The following is a 20,240-nucleotide window of genomic DNA, read 5'->3' as shown; positions in this document are numbered from 1 at the left end:
TTGAAAATACTTTAGTAGGAATTTTAGATCAATTATTATAATTATACACTTACATATACAACAAATATATAAGTGTATGGACTATTCCTTTGTGTTTGATCCCAAAAAATCCACAGTCTACAATAGAGAATGAGATAGGCCTATCATAAAACAATAATAATAAATAACCAAGCTAGAGGGGAAAAAACAAACAAACAAAAAATTATACAAGATTAAACATCGAAAGTAATTTTTAAAGATTTTTTCAAAGATCAAAGACAAAACTTTATAGTCTACGAAAAAAATGACAGTAGCAGGTTATTACCCAAAATGTTTCATTTAAAAATCGCAAAGAATAACAAAAAGATTAACAAATTGTCATCTGTTGTATTGTTTTACCAATATTTTGAATATACTGAGTGTACTATAGGTTGCATCTAATATTTTAATAGTCTTGTTTGTTAATAGATTAACAAATCTGTGACGCTGGAATAGATTTCCTCTTGCTATGATTGCGAACAAAGTGGTTATTGAATTTGTCATCAGTAATCTCATACCTAAAAAAAAAATATAATAAAATGATAATTAGATTTTTCCAAATAAAACAATGAGGTGAGGTTTAAAAAAAAAGTTAACCACGAAATCATTGCAGTGATTTACAATGCAGTAATGCAGCGATAGTCTTTTGTTGTATGACCGCGTGTGTTCTAGTTTGCTAAATAGTGAGGGAAGAAATTAACCTTTTCAAAGCGAATTAACTGAACCGATTGCTTCACAAAACGAATCACTGTTTCAAAGCTTTTGAAACAACACATGCTGGTGACGCCTGCTGGTCAAAACTGTGTAAATGCAACAAACTCTGGCCAAAACAAACATAAAACAGCTTTTACAAACCTTTTGCAAATGTTTTATTGGAAGTGTAATATATCAGATTTAATTAACAAATCATCAAATACCATTACTTATTAAGCGTCTGTATAATATGTGTTCTTTTAATAATTTACAGGGCTTGTTTTTTTTGTTTTATCTAGGGTTTGTCTAAACAGACTAATAAGAGACTATGAACTAGGCTATACTCTTCCTTTTAATTACACAAATGTCTCATTAAAAATGTCTACGGATTTACAAAACTGATATACCATAGAACTATAAACCAAAAACCATAGACACTGGTTTAAATGATTCATGACTTCAATGATTCATGGCTCCAACCCCTGCTTTAACTACTTAAAACTTTCAGGCTATTTCTCAAGACAGCCTAAAGTTTGTCTTGACTAACTTTTTTTTTTTTTTTTTATATATATATATATATCTATTATCTATAGTTTTAGAGATTTATCAGAGATAAATCCCCGACTTTTTTTTACGCCTCTAGGGCCGGGCTTCGATCCAGCCAATTGTTTTGTAAATATTGTTACAGCTGGTTCTGCGTTCAAATACACGCAATAGGCTGAAGCTTGCCGCAAAGCCCCAGCAAAAGTAATTACCATGAATGTGTCGGGGGAAATAGTAAGGATATATTTGAATTATTTACTAATAAACTAGTGCTTTCTGTGTCAGTGTCGCTAAGGTGAAGATGATGATCCTGACTCTCCCTCTCATTAGACGCGCCTTTAGAGAGAAGTGCATCTTCAGGGATTAGAATGAAAGAGTTTTTGTTATCGATTTGATTTATTTCGTTAAGTAGTAATTTAAAGCTTTCTATAGATATATTTATCATGTCTGTGAGGCATGTATTCGCTGACTTTCGGTTCATTTTAGTGAAGCACTCCTGTTCAAGACTAGATGGCAGAAAGCGCATCATTGTTTTCTTTTATTAAAAGCACGACGTTTTGTTGATATTGTGAGTGCACACAAATAAAAGTAGACCCTTTACAGTTCCGAATGATGTATTACTCTTACCTTTATGAGTGAACATTATGGCGTATTTTAAGGTGTTTCCATTGAAAAAAATGCAATTGATTGTGCTGGTGCCTCCATGTCCTGCGCTTTAGCTTCGACTCTCCACACAAACTATTAGATGCAGCGCACATTTATCTAGGTTTAACGTTTAAACATTGTTATATGCTTGAACTGTTTCTGTAGGCTAGCTATAGATTTTATTTTAGGCAAGTCTTGATGATTTGAGATGGCTAAATTGATCAAACAGCTATGATCAGCCTTCCGGTCTGCCGCTGGCCGCTTGGTCGTTACTTTAAGAAAGAAAAAACTTATTTAACGAACAAAAAAATGCTCCAAACCTTTTTCTAAATTAACTTAATAAAAAGTTATTGCCATTACATACAAAACAGAACTATTTTAATAGCTGAAACAGTATTATAATCTGATTTGGGAAAAGGGGAAAAAAAGACGGGCTCGACTCGGGCCGGTAATTCTGTTAAACTGTCGGACATGTGCCGGGCGAGGGCCTGTGCATCCCCATCCCCACATAATACCTGCAGACTGCAGCCAATGGAAATGCCTCTCTATCGGTGCGCGTGCTGCTCCTCACAGCACAGATCGTGAAAGTTCAGTTTCATTTCTAAAGTATAAACTGAGTAATTTAAATGGTTTTTAAATATATTAAATGGTTATATATATATTAAAAACGTTATATTTAAAACATCAATTTCATAACATTGTTTGCACGGCACTCTTCTGTGCCGTGCAAAGCTGAATTGTTGATGCTGATTTCATTTGACTAGTAACTTATTTTTCCTGATTGTGTCTTATTATTTTAATTTAATTTATTGTTTAATTAAATTTTTTGATAAAAGTTTATAAATATACATTTTTTTGGCACAAAAGATGGCATCCATTTAATAAAGTTAGAGGCATTACAAAGGTAAAAAAAAAAAAAACTTCAAGGAGTCAAATGTTAATTTCTGTCATTGACCAGAAGGTGTTCCTAAAGTTTTTTAAGTAGCACAAGTGCTCCTGAAAAGAAATGCAAGCATAGAGTCCTTAAGAATGTAATGATACCCTTTAAAAACTAATACTTATTGCAAATGTTTATGAAAAGTGTAAACTATTAAATATAATCAAAATCATGCAATACCAGAAAATAAGAAGTGTTTTGAGGGCTTAGCTAAAAAAAAAAAAAACAACAGGCCAATTAGAGACAATTGCTAATCATTCTGATTTTTTATTAAACCATTCTTTCATTTCACTAATCAATCTTTTTTCTTTCTGTTTTTTATTAAACACAAAAACATTTTAGACTTAGATTTCAATGGTAGGTAAAAATTTACAGGGAAAAGTCAATACTTTAGTATACAAAGAAAGAACATTTTTATATAGGCTACAGTACATTTATTTTTTTTACAAATAAACTGAAAATTGACAGTTGCTTGTTCATTTTTGCACATATTATGTCTTCCTCTAACACAACGACGACCACACATTCTTACATATCTTCCTATCGCTCTTTCACGATAAGCAACTGGGAATTTTCAGTTTGCAGGTAATACATTTCTACAGATAAATGATGGATAAAGAGTTGTGACGTTGCTTCTTGTTCAAAAATGGTAGTAATAGTGCTGGGCAAACTCTGTATTCTTCCAATATATATATATATATATATATATATATATATATAAAACAATAGTGCAAAAATTTCTTACTGCACTACTTTATTTTCGTTTGAATGCAAACCATTTTTTCATAATGTAACAGTTGGACTACTTGTTGCAGAAAACTCAGTATGTGATTTGTTATTGATATTTATGTCCATATTTACATTATTCATATTTTTTATTGAAACATGCCAAAAATAAATATAACAGGATAGTAAGAACAGATCTGTCACTTCATTTATCCAGATTCCACCACAGTGGGAGGGGGTTGGATGGGGTTAGGTGGTGGGCTGGTCTTGAGCATTACCAGAGGCGGACAAAGTACACAACTTCCTTACTTGAGTGAAAGTACAGATACCACTGTTCAAATACTACTCCACTACAAGTGAAAGTTGTAAAGACAGATTTTTACTTAAGTAAAAGTACAGAAGTACTTGTTTTTAAAAGTACTTAAGTATCAAAAGTAAAAAGTAAATGTATTGTTTTATTGTCGCATTGTTGTATACTTACAATACTTTATGCCACTAATGCAACCTACTGAATACACTGATTAGCTTGTATTATCTTTGGAATTAAGAGCTTTTATGTTACCAAACCTATAGAAATGGAACAACTGAATAAAGATAATCATCTTTATTTTTTCATTTAACACTCCTACACTCCTACAACATATACTATATATATATAGTAAAGTGAGGGCAGTGATTTTTGACAGATATATTAGCCTACCATTTGTATTGCCATAGTTTAACTACAAAAATCAAACTATAGTTAATATAATGAAACTATGGTAAATTTGTGGTTACTGAAGTTTTACTACAAATAGCATATGGTTACTATAGTGAGATAACAGTCCATTTGTGGATACTGTGATTTTACTGCAAATACCATAGTTATGATTACTATAGTAAAAACATGGTTAATTTTCCAAAGGGCTTTAATGAGTTAACACATGCCTTTTTAGAGCGCTTTTAGCTGTGCAGTAGCGCGGACGTTTACATTAGTTTAGTGGGGAAGATCCCGAGCTAGGCGGAAAACTGCAGGCTTAGAAATACTGTAACACTTGGCAACACAGGAAGGTCCTGGCAGATCGCAGGCCGGATTTTCGCAGAAAAAAGGGTTCAGTGAATCTGAAAATGCACACACTGTAAAAACTGCTACATATAACGACTTTCTACTTGGGGACCTTGATATAAATGTAGTTGAGTAAAAAGTACGATATTTGTCTTTCAAATGTAGTGAAGTTAAAGTCGCAAGTTTCCAGAAAAAATAATACTCAAGTAAAGTACAGATACTCAAAAAGTGTACTTAAGTACAATACTCAAGTAAATTTACTTCGTTACTGTCCACCTCTGAGCATTACACTCCCGGGCTGAAAATGGATCCCACTCCGGCCCTGATTGCCAGGTGGTCACCCTAAAATCATGTAAAAAAATTACAAATAAATTAAAAACAGTGCACATTTCATTTATCTATTATAACATTTATGTAGTTTTATTCGCTTGGTTCTTATAAAAGCCCAGAAATTTGTCAAGTTTTTCGTCAGGTGTCTTTTTTTAATATTATTATTATATGACGTCATTACGTTGCTGTCTTGCCGCCAGCCAATCGCTGCATTGCTGATCGTGGTTTCGATTATCGATACATAGCCCCTTTTAAACCAACCCATGAATGCGTAGTTATCTCAGATAACTCAATCCAGATATACTAATCATCAGCAACAAGTGCGTTAGAAGAACCGAATTAGCGCGATGATATCATCTTGGATGTGTCATTGATCTCGGATGTAATAAGCGACGTACGAAGAACGTCTGTTGTATTGTTATGAGAGTGGTTGTTGTTTTCTAAGCATTCAATAAAATAAATACATAAATATAGACCTAGAGAGAGAGTTTTCAAGTCTATCCACTCTCCAGCGTGAGAGATGGCAATATGCACGCAAGCTGGTTTGCAAGCCGCATGTAGAAGAATTGTTGGTTTGTGCGCATGCGCGCCTAGTATACGGAAGTTTTGAACCTCAAGCTTTCTAACTAGTACCTGCAATTTACAGTGTATAATCACACGATATTTTTGCTTTAATTATGATCGGCGCCAAATGTTTGTTTGTTTTTTTAAATAAAACCATAAATACAACACGTTGGTAGGCAAGAATAGGTCAAGTGTGGGTCATTTTAGGTCGGCCATAAACCAACGAATGTGTTGACAGTTTATTTGTACACAAGAGCGCGACAGTCGTACAGTCGTGCTGCCATGCCCTCCGCTGAAGCGGCGCCGAAGAAAAAACACGTTCGTTTCGCTAAGATGGAAGAGGGCATTGAACACGACGAGCAGGAAGAGGATACGCTTTTCGACAAACGAAAAGACGTGAAGAAGGGACTGAAAAGCGCTCTGAAGGGGGGCAAAGGTGTACTGAACCCGGGGACTGATCGGGTTGATGTAGTTGGTAATACTGGGGCATGCTGGCGATGGCTAGTAAGCCTAGCGCTTTGCGCATCGTTTCTCGGTCTGGTAGGTCTATGCATGTTCGGTTTGATTGTTGCAACATGTAAAACAGAAGTCCTTCATATGAAAACCTAAAACCTGTGCTTTGCAGGGATAAAATAATATCCCTTTTTATTTCGTCTATGTAGGTAGCTTATTGTCCTGTGTCTGTGTAACTGAAAATAGATGTTAAAAATCATTGTTATGGTAATTTCCTGGTCGCCTTGCAGTATCCTAGTGAAACAGGATTATTTGCCTAGGGGAAGATGTCAGACAAGTTAGCAGTGGTGTAACAGGGCTGACAGGTTCATCTTGGCCTGGGTACTATGAATTCAGGGTAATACTATGATATTTTGACATGATACTGCTTGGTTACCATATGTGCCATGGAGTATGTAACATAGTATGTGCAATGTACTTGATTACCGTGGTATTAGCATGGTACTATATGCAGACAACACCATGTACACAGTAGGGTGGCTGAGTTTAGTTTAGTAATGCAATACTACACGTACAATGCTAAAGTGTGGGATTGGTATAAAAATTGCAGAAATGTCTCTTCTGAAGCACATTATTTACCTCTAAATGTCAAGAACTAAGTTGAACAATTATAGATCTAATCACCTCAGGAGTCATGATTTATGAACAGATTCTGTGCATTCACTAAAAGTACCTTTTATTTATTTTTTAAATGCCATATTATTTATAATAGCATAGTATTGTTTGAATTATCTTGGAGTACCATGTAAATGCTGTGGTATATAAATATCAAGTACCATCGAATGTCAAGACTGTACCTCTGTAAGATATCATTATGTGCACCTGTTGGAATGTGCACATTAACTATCGTGTATTTTTATATTTATGTATTTGTTTACATGCTATATTTATAGGGAATGGCCATCTCTGTATTGGGCCCTACCTTTGAAGACCTGGCTGTCAATGTCAACAAGAACATCAGTAATTTATCCTATATATTTGTGGGTCGTTCATCGGGATATATTGGAGGTTCCCTGTTAGGAGGGATCCTGTTTGACTGTGTGAATCCCCATCTGCTTTTGGGTAAGGCCCATAGACTCCATAGAGAAAAGGACTTTGTGTTAATTGAAAGAGCCATTTAATATTTAACTTTTGTAAATCATTTACTTATGAAAGTGTGCTATAACTGATTATAGGAGTTGGTCTAACAGTTAACCATATGGACTCATAATGCAAAGGTTGCAGCTTTGGAGAATCTGCAGTCCTTTCACTATCACCTGATTAACCGTTATTTTGAGGTATTTCTTTAAATGAATCAAAAAGAGAAAGAAAAAGCAGAACGGGCAAAATAAACAGAAGGCTACAGAAAAGCAGATTAAATTGCCCAATAAAGCATCCCTGTTACTCTTCTAGAAGCTATCTTGTATGAGTTTAGTGACTGTTAACAGAGGAGCCATGTCTCATGGTTTATGTTTTGTGTTAAGACCCCACAGATTAGTAGATTTATTTAGCTGAAATGTTTTAGAAACTTCAAAAGTCATGGCAGTTACAGGACATTTGTCAGTAGTACATTGGAGTATGTTTTCCCCTTTATTTTGTATTTGTATGTTTATTTTTTTTGGATACATGTGTGATATTATAAAGTATGATTAGTGATTCGTTACTCACAGTTGATTTATATCTGCAGGCTTCTCATTGTTAATCACAGCATTTGGGATGTCTGGTACTCCTTTCTGTAAAAAGGCTTGGCTGCTCACTGTTTTGATGTCCGGTGTGGGGGTGTCAATGGGAGTTTTAGATACAGGTAAGATAAGTGCCTGGTGTAGACAAGGTGTTGTAATTTAATTCCAGCATTAAGCAATTAACAGTATGAATTTTAGTAGCATTAAGCATTGTTAATGCTCATATACTTTACTATATATATATATATATATATATATATAAATATATATATAAAAACCTTAATAGGTGCTACTGTAATTGAGTTTCTGGTTGTCAACAGGTGGTAATGTTCTCATACTGAATACATGGGGAGAACAAGCTGGACCTCACCTGCAGGCTCTGCACTTCAGCTTTGCTGCTGGAGCCTTTGCCTCTCCAATCATAGCCAAGCTACTCTTTGGCCACAGTTACAACAATGTCTCCACTTACACGTCTGGCCATGCCTCCAAGACCTTCAATGCCATCTTGCCAACTACCCATCTAAAGAGCACCACTCTAACATCCATGTCAGCCTACATCGTGATTGGTGCTTTTGTTTTATTGGTGTCACTCATCTTTTTTTTCCTGTACTCCTGCAGTTCCCCCAGCTCGAATAGGGCAAAAACACACTCAGGAAAGCAGCTGTTCTCCAAACACCATAACATACTCATAATCCTGCTGTCCTTGTTCTTTTTTTTCTATGTTGGAAGTGAGGTGGCGTACGGTTCCTTTATATTTACCTATGGCAAGGACTATGTTGGAATGAAATCGGTTCATGCAGCAGGACTGAATTCACTCTTCTGGGGAACGTTTGCGGCTGGTCGTGGTCTGGCCATATTCTTTGCTACTTGTCTGCGCCCAGGCATCCTGATCCTAATGAGTCTAGTGGGTACCACAGTTTCCGCGCTCCTGCTTTGTCTTTTTAGCCAAAATTCCCCTATGCTCTGGGCGTGCACTGCTATATATGGTGTCTCTATGTCTACCACTTTTCCTAGTGGAATTTCATGGGTTGAGCAGTACACGACTGTGACAGGGCGGTCAGCTGCGGTGTTTGTGGTGGGTGCAGCTCTTGGAGAAATGGTTCTGCCAGCTCTCTTGGGCTTCTTACTGGGGCAGGTGCAGAATCAGCCGTTGCTGATGTACCTGGCACTTGGCACATCCACCTTCACTTCTATCTTGTTCCCTGTCTTATACAAATTAGCGTCACAAGGAGGGGACGCCACCTTGCGGAAAACGCCAGGGAAACGCACCAAGGATGCTGATGATAGTGAGTACCGGCAAGCACTGCTGGACAATGTGGAGGAAGAAGAGGAGCAGGAAAATGAAAGTGAAGCTGACCAGTGGAATGATGCAGACTTTGAGGTGATAGAGATGGACGATGCCAGCCTATTGAGCTCTCCTTCTAAAGCCTCAGTGCCACCTGATGTTGCGGCCAGTGCACTTGCTGCCCAATCAGTGACCGCCCCATTGCCAGCACCCTCAAGAGACCCCACAACCCTGGCCTCTCTGTCTCACACACTGCCCTTTTCCACAGACTCTCCCAGACGCAAACTGTTAATGTCCCTCAACAGGGAGAAGAAAGACTAATATGTTGCACTACATCAAAGAAGTCTCAGACTTTAGCTCTTAGCCAGGAACTGAGAAGTGGCTGCTTTTTTTTTTTTTCTTCTTGGGTGAAAAGATCACACTAGCCAGTTGATTTGGTACTTCCTAAATGCCAACTGCACGTTTGATGTCCCTTACATAAAGCAACATGACCCACACCAAGCCTGTTTCTGCTTACCACTGTACAGGATTATCCTAAAGAAGTGTAATTAGCATATTGTACATTTAACTGAGAATTGTCCTGTTATTTCAGATCAGCCTAATTATTGGACACCAATGTCGGACTACATCTCTTCTCTCATTTGCCTCAGATTTGCTCTTATTTGTTATTGTTGATTAATTGACCATAAATTATTTTGTACAATGGTAACCAGCACAATTCACAAGTCATTTTTTTTGTATTGTATGGTCAGAATGAATGTATAAAGTTACATTAATAATATTTTGATGTCTTTGTTGAAAGTCCTTACCTTTTGTTTACAAAATATTTATTTTCACTTTTCAAATCATACTGAATGATTGTTAATTAATTAATAAATATTAACACATTATGGTTTAAATTATGTGATTTTTTATTTTTATTTTTTCCCCTCAAAGCCTGATACTAACCAGATGTGACTTGTGTGTAAATTGTCACTCGAGGCTTGTCAGGACAAAACCATAGTCCTTTCTACTGCTTATATAAGGTAGCCCTGTTTATCATGACGATCTTATTCGTTCGAGGTCTCACTCAACATGACTGTATAAACATCAAATATCTTCTACAGTGTGACGGTTTGGACATGGCCTGTGATTAAAGACAGCAGCTGCCAGTTTCCACAATCATTTTTGCACTTAAAAAAAAAAAAAACTTTTAATAAACTCAGGAAACAACGTCCTCTCACATTGAACTGCAGGAACACTAGGCATCTTTTTTTTTTTTTTTGGGAGTGTTTTTCAAAGTCAGTAGAAAAGTCTCATTACTGTCCCAAGTTATTATAACTGACTTTATTTTCATATCGCCTGTCAATTGTTAGTAAATTGTTAGTGTCAATAATTGCTTATGGGTCATTGAACAAGCATGACAAACATGGTAAGTTTTACAGATCTGTATTGGAAAGGGTTTAAACAGTGTATACCCCAAAATGACGTAAAAACCAAAGGACCCATTTTAACTGAAACAAACATTTGTTAAATACACTGAATTTTATTATATCAATATTAAATCTCCACCCACAAATGTTCTTTAAAAAACAAAGCACCTTAAAATTTTTTACAAGTTTACAAAAACATAGGCTATGTAGCTCTGGTAGGTAGCATAGGTCGGTAACATAATGTCTGGTTTAAAGTAGAGAAAGCATTAGAAAAGTATTTTAAAAGAACAATTATGCACAAAGACAATATATACTTATCAAACATATTGCAGAAGTCTAAGTTAAGGCTGATATTGACTTGCTTGTCCTCAGACTTGCCTCTGTAGAGAATGGACAGACATAAAACTTCCCAGAACATACATGTGAAAAAATGTTTAGATTTTTTTTTTTTTTTTTTTATCAGTGTTCATAGACAGAATTTTGGATAATCATATGCAAGGTTTATTTACAACAGACTGATCTAATGAAAGCAGGGGAGGGGAGGGAGGAGGGAGGGGAGGGGAGGGGAGGGGAGGGGAGGGGAGGGGAGGGGAGGGAGGGGAGGGAGGGTTCACTGCAGACAAACATTGCTCCACAAGATTTACAGTCAGAACTGAATCCGCTTCATTTAGATTGCTACAGCACATCCGGTTCAGTTTAGAGAGGATTATTCTGTAAATGTCTGACCTGTCAATCTGCAGAAATGTAACCATTTAATGAACACTAAAGACAACTACCAAGCAAATTCAAACACAGTGCATCGAGATCATCTTCCTCTTGTCTGTATTTAAGGCCTCTTTAGTCTCACTGCAGTACCACACAAAATCAAACAGTATAAGATGGAAACTCTCCAAGGACACATAGAAAAAAGCACCTTTTTAAACTATTATACACAGAAATTGTGCTGAATGGCACAGTGTTTAGCACCAGAGTAAAATGAAAAGGGGACAGACTGCTGGACTATCAGAACTGCTCCAGCAGCTGGCGAAGATATGGTCCTCGGGAAAGATTCCGATTAACCCGAGATAATTTGTAGAGTATAGGGCAGTCCAATGAGACGCATGGCACCTGACGCTCTGCACTCCCACTGCAACTTCTACATACCTGTCAATCAAATCACAACAGAAGAACATAAAAGACTGATATATGACAAACATGAAACATTTGACCTCTAGTCTCTCATGTAGCCAGACTTTTGACTAAAGGGCCCAAATCTGGTTCTCATTGCAGCTTAAGTTTCTTTCACATAAAACATGTGAAGAAAACAACAACAAAAAACACTGTTAGATCAAATCTCCACTCCAGAAATATTAGATCTAGATCAAATCCTGTCAGAAAATGTTTTTTTTTTTTGTTCTAGTATCTGAACAACTAGTCAGCATAGTTGTTAATACTGTTTTGGGTACCAGACAAGACTCGCTGTTAATGAGTTTTGGGTATTAAACAGTCTTCTATCAGCCAATAAATTGACTGAGAAAGCCGGAAGAGGAAAAACAGCAGGGGGCCGTTCTTCGTATCTCGCTTAATACTGATGATTTGACGGATACCAGATCTTTTAATCCTGATAACTGATTTTTGGCTAATTTGGTTCTTCAAACAAGTTAGTACATTTGACTAAAATATCTGGATTAAATTGTCTGAGATTACTCTGTGTTGACATGTTAATCGGAAAGGGCAGATATATCGATTCTCGAAACCATAATCAACAAAGCAGTACTTGGCTGGAGGCAAGACGGCAACGTAAATCACATCATTTAATAAAGATCAAGGAAACAGTCAAGCAGGCAAAATAACATAAAAGTTATAATAAATGCATAAAATGTGTAACCATTTTTTTTTTTTAATGATTCCCAATTATTTTTCACCATTTCTAGTATTTGTACAGGCTTTGCATTTTTTAAAGCTCAAGATTATTGTAATTAGAAATTCATGTAATTTTGAAGTGGATGTTATACGTGACAGCATTCATTTAAGTTTCTTAATCCATAAGACCCATTTTAAGACATAACTGACCATGTTTAAATTAATTGTCAGGGGTTAAAGCAAAAAAAAAAATCCTGGAGCCTGAACTTTTTTGGGGGGTTGCGGGGGTGGACACATACACAGGGTTATATTTGGGGGGAAAAAACCAAAAAAAAACCAAACACAACTTTGACAATTATTTTCCTTGAAACTAACTAGTAACGTATCTGCCATTAGCCCTTGTCAGACTCAGACTACAGATTATGGTGGGCTATTTGAAACTTACTCACTACAAAATTGTGCAAAACATTTAGGATGATTTTGATATCAAGTTTTGCTGGTTAGCTTTGTCCTTGACAGGGTACAAGATGACCTACAATCTAAAACATGACATTTCTGAAACTGTTTTGTTGAAAAGAAATAATGGTAAATTAAATACTAGGAAATGAATATAAAATAGGAAATATACAAAGACTTTACAAGCTCCACTGCTTTTCAAAAAGCTTTTCTATGTAAATATCTTTGACCATTGTGCCTCGCAGCTTTTTCAACGTGTCACGCTCGAGACCCAGGCTTCTTTTCCATTCATCAGCTGGATACTATTATGCGCGTCTCGTGTTTGCGATCATAAGAGCAAATTTCTAATTGGATAGTAAAGTTAGTTTGGTTGAGAGTGAAAGCTGTGCTCCTCTCATACATTGGTAGGCGAACTCATGAACTTGAGCGTGATATCAACAAGTGTTTTTTAAATGTAGGACTCTCTATTTTTCCTGCAGCCAAACGCCGCATGCCAGAGATCCGGTGTTGTGCCGAATTCTGCACCCTGCCAGATTATGCACCCCCTAGTATTGGTAGGTTTAGGAGTAGGTGTGGGGGAGGGGTTAGGATTAGGGAATCAGGTAGTGACTTCAACGAGGGGGTGCAGAATCTGGCAGGGGTGCAGAATTCGGCATAACACCGGCACGGTGCCGGAGAACTTTAAGCACTGAATTGTGCATCATAAAAGCATTTTGAGATTTGAGAAATGGCCTGCATCTCCTGCGATGCATCAAAGCCACAAGCATAAAAGCACACTGTTCAAATTAATGCATGGCTGAGAGACAAACTACGTAATGTGTGTATGATTGCAATAAAACTATAAGGTAACTATTCCTTAATGACTCTCTCATTATGGATTCCTCTACTATTATAGATTACACATCGTTTTAATATATATATATATATATATATATATATATTTTTTTTTTTTTTTAAATTATTATCTTTCCTGCTTTAATAAGGTACACTTGTAAGAAAATAGCAGTGACTGGGACAGACTTTCAGTATCACCTTCACTTAAAATCATACAATCTAACCCTGTTTACATGAAATATGTCTGCTCCGAGCAGGTGTGCGTTTCCCAAAAGCAACTATGGTCGCAAGTTCTGTCGTTACTAATAGAGTTCAATGGAACTAACAACCATAGTTAGCTAATGATGGTTTTGGGAAACGCACCCCAGGTTTGAGCCAAGTTCTTGCTATGACATCAACTCCAAGATGAGCTTCAGAGAACTTGACTATCCTGGATAATGTCAAATCGTCAACAATAAAATCCAGCTAACTGAGTAATCCACGTACGAAGAACAGGCCCCTGGAGACAAAGTAATAATGATTTACAAAATTTGCCAAGTTATTAATAGACATTAGAGTATTGACATTAACAGTATTGAATAATCTCATTTGCATGTTTCAATGCTCAGACTTTGGAAACAATGGAAAAATAAAATATAATAATTTAATGACCAATGAATGAAAGAATCTGTTTAAAATGTAGTATTATAAATGATTATATGATAAAATGTAATAAAATGATTACATGATAAATCAGTATAAATGAATGTATGACTAAATTAATATAAAAAAAGAACAACACAAATGTATGTTTGCTCTCTTGGAGCAACACATACACAGGTTGCTATGAAGAATGTATTGGAATGATGGAATCAAATGGCATTTTATGGCCTTCTAAGACTAAGACAACATGACCTCTTACCTTTAGGAGCTGGTCTTGCTGGCTTTCCCAAAGCCGCAGGTCTTGGTGTAGGTGGACCGCAACACGTTGGGGTTCAGCCCGACAACCTTCACACACTCCTAGCTGTGTCAGCTCATCACAAACTGGACAATGCAGCGTTGTAAAGTACTGAGAGATGGTGCCTTTTCTTGTGCCCTCCTCCCCGCCTCCATTCACAGAGCTCCATGCCTTCTGTACCTATGCAGTGAATAACACCACAGACTTTCACTGGATATTTCTTTTCATTTAACTGTGCTTTTTAAAAAGGTAAAGCACGCAGTTTTTTGAAATGTTAAAATACCTTCTCCAATTTGTATATGCCTAGTTAACGATATGATTGACTTTCATACCCAACAAACAAATAAATTGCGCAAACACTGTGGTTCTTCTCTGCACTCTATTAGTTAGAACATTATTACCAGCCTGACACAGCAATAATGGCTCAAACAAATGGCATTTGTTTGGTATGGCGCTACCTGTTGTCCTTAGCAAACTGCAGTATTTGGGAAATCAGTCATTATTTAAAAAGATCAGCAGGGCACAGACATGACACCAGGAAGGGGAACTTGTCTGAATAGCTGAATGCAAAATTCACGCCATTCTGTTTGAGCAGCCAGACCAGCTCGACAGAGCAACACTGGCTCAAGCAATATTTGAGAACCAGACAACGATTTTTTCTCTTCAGGAGAGTTTACTGGTTTACTTACAGTTGTCTCTGCATACGAAACTGGGACAGGTGAAAGTATTTTAATATGTAAAACATTACACATTTGCAGTCCTACCTACCACCAGATGGTGCCTTTATATAGATACTAGCTAGTATAATTCAGTAACAAAGGAACAAGAACTACTTGTAGATGCACCCATTTAAGGTGAATGATGTTTCAACTTCAAGCTTAATCGTTTATATTTTGCATATGCTAAAAGACAAAATGACAAATAACTAACCCTCGGCAACTCGTGGTACCAGCTGAACACATCTACTCCAATCAGGTTGAAAATTCGTGCGAGCGGTGGCAAGATCTGCTTGGTGATGTAGTAGGTTGCATTGAGGCGCAGACTGGGGTCCTGCAGTACCTCTACAGGACGTCTAACCAGCTGTATGAGCGGCAGTCCTGGCATCCCGTACACAATAACATACGGTACACGCTCACCCACGCGTGGCTCTAAACGTCGATCATACGCCATCATTCGCCTGAGAGACAGACAGAAAAGAAAAAACAAAAACAAAATTAAAAAGAAAAATCTTGGACCGCAACTTTTCTGTTATTTTAAAGCATTTATATTCAGCCTGCAAATCAGAACACATAAACAGCAGCAATATTAACAGAAGACAGAATTCCCCCTCAACTATGGCTCAGATCTAATTTCAGCATCTGTTAATGGGTGTGTTGCTAGGCAGCAGTCTAAGGTACAGTAAGGCAGTCCTGCAGCGTACAGACAATAAACTGAGCTCTGTCTGGAAAAACAGACACGCATTCAAATGTGCAAACCTGATATCACTCAGTAAAAATGTCTGCAGAGCGCACACTGTTATTTTTTGCAAGTTTCCCTGGATTATTATGTAATGCGGGGGGGGGGTTATGTAAATTAATTTACTCCTGCAAAAATATTTGACTAAGCCTGAAATTCATTTTGCTGATGACTATTGTAAGAGCAAATGAACGTGATTAAAGGCAGATATTCATTTGGATTTGTACTACGTTTGGCTTTTCCTGTTACTGTTAGTGTCTTTTTTGTATGGCTTAAGCCTTATTATTCTTCACTAAACTTTGCTGAGATTGTTGCATTTTGGCACAAATCAGCACTACGACTCAATCTGCAAAAGACACTCATACCAACCTAAATGTGTAACGGAACAGAAGATGCTGCCCTCTCCTCATTCCCTGTGTCATTAGGCACTTTTTCAACATGACAGTGACTTATGTGAGTTAAACAGGATAGATGTGACAATTTGAACTTGAACTTATACAACTCCATGCCAAGAAAAGTCAGAGAAGCATTCTTTAAGTTATGGACATACTACATTCTAGAACATTACACAATGGATGAATTTAATGGTTGGATTTACAAAAGAGCGTATTCATTTTTCCAACCCTTCATTTAAGCAAAAGCAAAATTTATTTGTTTTGCAGATGCGGTGACATTTTCTATACTTTTTATTAAGTATATGTTTAAATGATATAATACTGTTATCTTTCCATGAATTTTAAAAGTGATAAACAGAAATATATCTATGTTCAGAGGTATACTCATTTATGCTGTGTAGTGTTGAGATGAAATTTCATTTCACAATTACAGGGACCAAAATGATCAAGGTTATCAGTATTATGTGCTGGAAATGTTCAAAAAGTACTCATAAATACAAATCATTCCAAGTTTTATATTGAAAACAATAAAATTTGTGAATAAACACACCTCTAAACTAAGCACTTTTACCAAACCCATCATATATAAGATTCATCAGATGTGTGTTTTCCAGCTGAGCAGTCATTCGGGTGGCTCGCTAATGTATTAGATTTCTAAATTACAAAATTATATCAAAATTTGATGATTTCAACAATCCATGATTTTAACAATATTCCATGAGTAATTATGCACATGAAATCTCATTTCTTTTCCCAAATCCCACCGTGTCTCATCAATTCCAATTACACTATTAATTTTTTCTCTGACATGTTGCCTTAAATTCCCCTTATCAAAACAACACACTTTTAGTGTGACTATCCAAATTAGTCCAATTTAGTGCTGAAGTTACCTTGAAATGAGTAGCTATCAATGTTCCCTAACTGTTGACGATACCCAATTTCACAAAAGGAAGTCACGACAAACAGTCATGGTTGGAATTAAATAAAACGAGGAAGAATGAATTCACCCCATTATAATGGTCGGGTGATGGTGCTAAACACACATGATCTTTGTCTTAATCTGCTTGAACTGGAGTGTTAAATATATAAAAAATAAATACAGTACATTTAGTCATTTACCTTTGGATAAAAGCGTCTGCTAAATGACTAAAGGACAATGGAAGCAATCAAAATCAACAAAAGAGCAATGATATGCAAATGCTATAACAAGTCTCAGTTAGCTTAACGCAGTAAGGTTTGTTTGTTTTTTTTTCATTCTCAGTACATACAAAAAAAAAAAAAAAAAGTACACTCGTTGACTTGTTTATTCTTGATGTAAGGTTTTCGTGATTTAAGGTTAAAGATTATGAACAAAATGTTTAACCATGGAAAACCAAATGTATATTTATTGCATTAATATAAACTACAACTACCGACTCTAGAGCTATTCAGAGTCAAAAAAGTGACGCCCCATCACTATTCTCATCCACTGTCTTTTTTGCAACAAATTATTTTTAATAGATGTTTATTTCCTCATTTCCCTATATTCACATAATTTAATGTGGTGAAGTGGAAAAACGCTGTAGATCAGAAATGTTACCTGTCAAAATAACAGAAATCCATTATATTATTATATTTTAATTGAAAAATTATATATAAATTATATATTTTTTTTATGTTTTTCAAATTCTGTAAATATCCTGCAAGTAAACTGTGCAAAATGTTTTATTCATGGGATTTATCTTTCCTCCCCTTTAACTTTTTCTGGTATTTTATCGATGACGATTATCAGGCGATATTTTGCTGTGTGTTATTGTGCTGGTACCTTAAGGACTACCGTGGACAGCTGACTCCTAAAGTTTTTGATATTCTTCATGTTCTGTGTGGTGATCAGTTCACATTGATAGAAAGTAATCTTTTCCAATAAGTTTAAACTGATTTTTACATTTTATGGGCATTTTTACCTTTATAAAGCCATTTTCCCTAAAAGTGTCCATTATCTTTGGAGTCAAATTCTTACATTTAATCAGTGAAATAGACATTTGGGCTTTTGCCAAGCAAATGAAATCAGTATCAACAAAATTAATCTTTTCAGTGCAGAGGAAACACAGAAACTGCATCTGAAGTGGCATTTAGATGTATTTACACACTGTTTAATACAAGACATGAATGCATTTAACCTGCAATAACAAAATGGTGCATGGTGGTGGCAGCATCATGCTGTGGGGGTGTTTTTCAGCTGCAGGGACAGCAAAGGGTCTGAATACTTAGGACCATGTGATATTTCAGTTTTTCTTTTTTAATAAATCTGCAAAAATACTCTTCTGTCAATATGGGGTGCTGTGTGTACATTAATGAGAAAAAAAAAAAAAAAAAGAACAAATGATTTTAGCAAATGGCTGCAATATAACAGAGTGAAAAATTTAAGGGGGTCTGAATACTTTCCATACACCCCTACTTGTAAGACAGGGTAAGGTATGTTAAGTTTATCTGCATAACACATTACACTGGTAATTCCGTTTAGCTTCATTTAGGCTTGGTGTTTATAATAAATGTTGTTTTCTAATAAATACAACTATAAATATATAATAAAATAACATATATGCTTTTATACCATACATTTAATTCTTGTCCTGTAGTGTTACATTTGAAAGATTTTTTTTAGCAGTGAGTGTTACTATGTTTACAGTGTTTAGAATGTTTATAAATGGTTGGTTTTACTTACCACTATTTTACATGATTTATTTTACATTATAAAAATGCTACTTTTAGTATACCAATGTGATTTATGTGTTTTTACCCTCTTACTTAACACACTTATAAGTAGGGATGATAAAGGCAAAGAAAGACTTTGTCCATTCTTTTTAGAATTATTAATTTTCATTATTGCTTTGTCAATTTGAATAACAAAAACAATGGAAAACTTGTTTCTGCTTACTGCATGGAGCACTTAAAACCAGCTCAAGTGATGCTAACCTCATCAAGGTGTGCTGTGCTCTCATACATACTCCACTTGTGTTTACATATTAATGCTTGTTACTGTAAAAAGTGATCCCCTATATTTACTCAATAAAACTGAGTAAAATAAAATAAAAATCATGCTGCAATGCATGCTGGGAGCCATGGATAAGTTTTGTACTATGCTAGTACCCAGCATGCATTGCAGCATGATTTTTCTTTTCTTTTAATGGTCACCATTTTTGAGGTTCACAAGCTGATTCATGATGTCTGTGTGAGTCCAATTGCTGCCATAGACTGAAACTTTTTGTGGAAAAACGGTTTAGAAACTCCTTTGTTAACTGACTGTCACAGAAACACTTTTACTATAATCAATGCAACATTCACTTAACCAGAGATTAGACACACAACGAGTCTGTGCTCACTCTCAATGAGATCAGTTCACTTACAGATGATTGTCATTATAAATATATGACAACCAACTACTGATCATTTCCTCTGGGCTTTTGAGCTGTAACAAATATGTCCGAGGAACACATGGTTACAACAACCAGAGAAAAAAAAAAAAACCCATCTAACACAGAAGTCAAGGGTCAAGAGCCCAACTAAAGCAGACACTGATCTCTAACATGGTTACTTCAATTGAAACAATAAATCAACATCTAAACCTTAGTTAATTCTCAATAAGATCTTCTGTAGATGTCTGACTGAAATAAGTTCAGAGCACTCATAATTGTTAGTTTTAAAAACTTAAATGTTTTAAGGCAATCGGTTTACTCAAACGGTTTGTTACCCTAACTTGTTGGGTTTTACAGTGATGAACTGTTGCCTACTAACAATAGAGTTAATGTTACTCAATTTTTATAAGTAATTAGTTATGTAATTTAATGAAAAATATTAGGTAGACATTACCTAATTTCTTTTAGTTTGTCATAGCTGTAAAATTTAGGTACTCTTTACTCAATATATAGGATAGAATCTACTCAAACAAAGTGAGTGCAAATTGTTACCT

At 35.8% G+C, this 20,240-nt stretch overlaps 2 protein-coding genes across 4 annotated transcripts in view; one reads left to right on the top strand and one right to left on the bottom strand.

The window, feature by feature from the left end:
- Positions 1–5,441: 5,441 nt before the first annotated feature.
- Positions 5,442–9,859, top strand: mfsd4b (major facilitator superfamily domain containing 4B). Its single transcript, XM_058756796.1, has 4 exons — positions 5,442–6,041; positions 6,908–7,076; positions 7,681–7,797; positions 7,996–9,859. Exons 1-4 carry the CDS (start codon positions 5,784–5,786, stop codon positions 9,279–9,281), a joined length of 1,830 nt encoding a protein of 609 aa, XP_058612779.1. The 5' UTR covers positions 5,442–5,783; the 3' UTR covers positions 9,282–9,859.
- A 1,094-nt stretch (positions 9,860–10,953) lies between these two features.
- Positions 10,954–20,240, bottom strand: part of rev3l (REV3 like, DNA directed polymerase zeta catalytic subunit) — a 73,593-nt gene continuing 64,306 nt past the window's right edge. For all 3 annotated transcript variants that reach the window (XM_058755029.1, XM_058755030.1, XM_058755031.1), the window contains 3 exons: positions 15,372–15,618; positions 14,406–14,621; positions 10,954–11,515 (listed from right to left, as the gene is read on the bottom strand). In XM_058755029.1, the coding sequence (XP_058611012.1) occupies positions 11,375–11,515; positions 14,406–14,621; positions 15,372–15,618 (604 nt within the window). In that variant the 3' untranslated portion in view covers positions 10,954–11,374. The remainder of the gene's footprint in view (positions 11,516–14,405; positions 14,622–15,371; positions 15,619–20,240) is intronic.

The sequence above is a fragment of the Onychostoma macrolepis genome, chromosome 20 (assembly GCF_012432095.1).
Source record: "Onychostoma macrolepis isolate SWU-2019 chromosome 20, ASM1243209v1, whole genome shotgun sequence".
Taxonomy (NCBI): Eukaryota; Metazoa; Chordata; class Actinopteri; order Cypriniformes; family Cyprinidae; genus Onychostoma; species Onychostoma macrolepis.
This window is presented reverse-complemented; position numbering and strand designations above follow the sequence as displayed.

What these genes read in the sequence shown, in the direction of transcription:
- mfsd4b (XM_058756796.1), top strand. Translation starts at nt 5,784, where the DNA reads ATGCCCTCCGCTGAAGCGGCGCCGAAGAAAAAACACGTTCGTTTCGCT. An exon ending in GAATCCCCATCTGCTTTTGG is followed by an intron (nt 7,077 to 7,680) that starts GTAAGGCCCATA and finishes TTATATCTGCAG; the next exon opens with GCTTCTCATTGTTAATCACA. An exon ending in AATGGGAGTTTTAGATACAG is followed by an intron (nt 7,798 to 7,995) that starts GTAAGATAAGTG and finishes GGTTGTCAACAG; the next exon opens with GTGGTAATGTTCTCATACTG.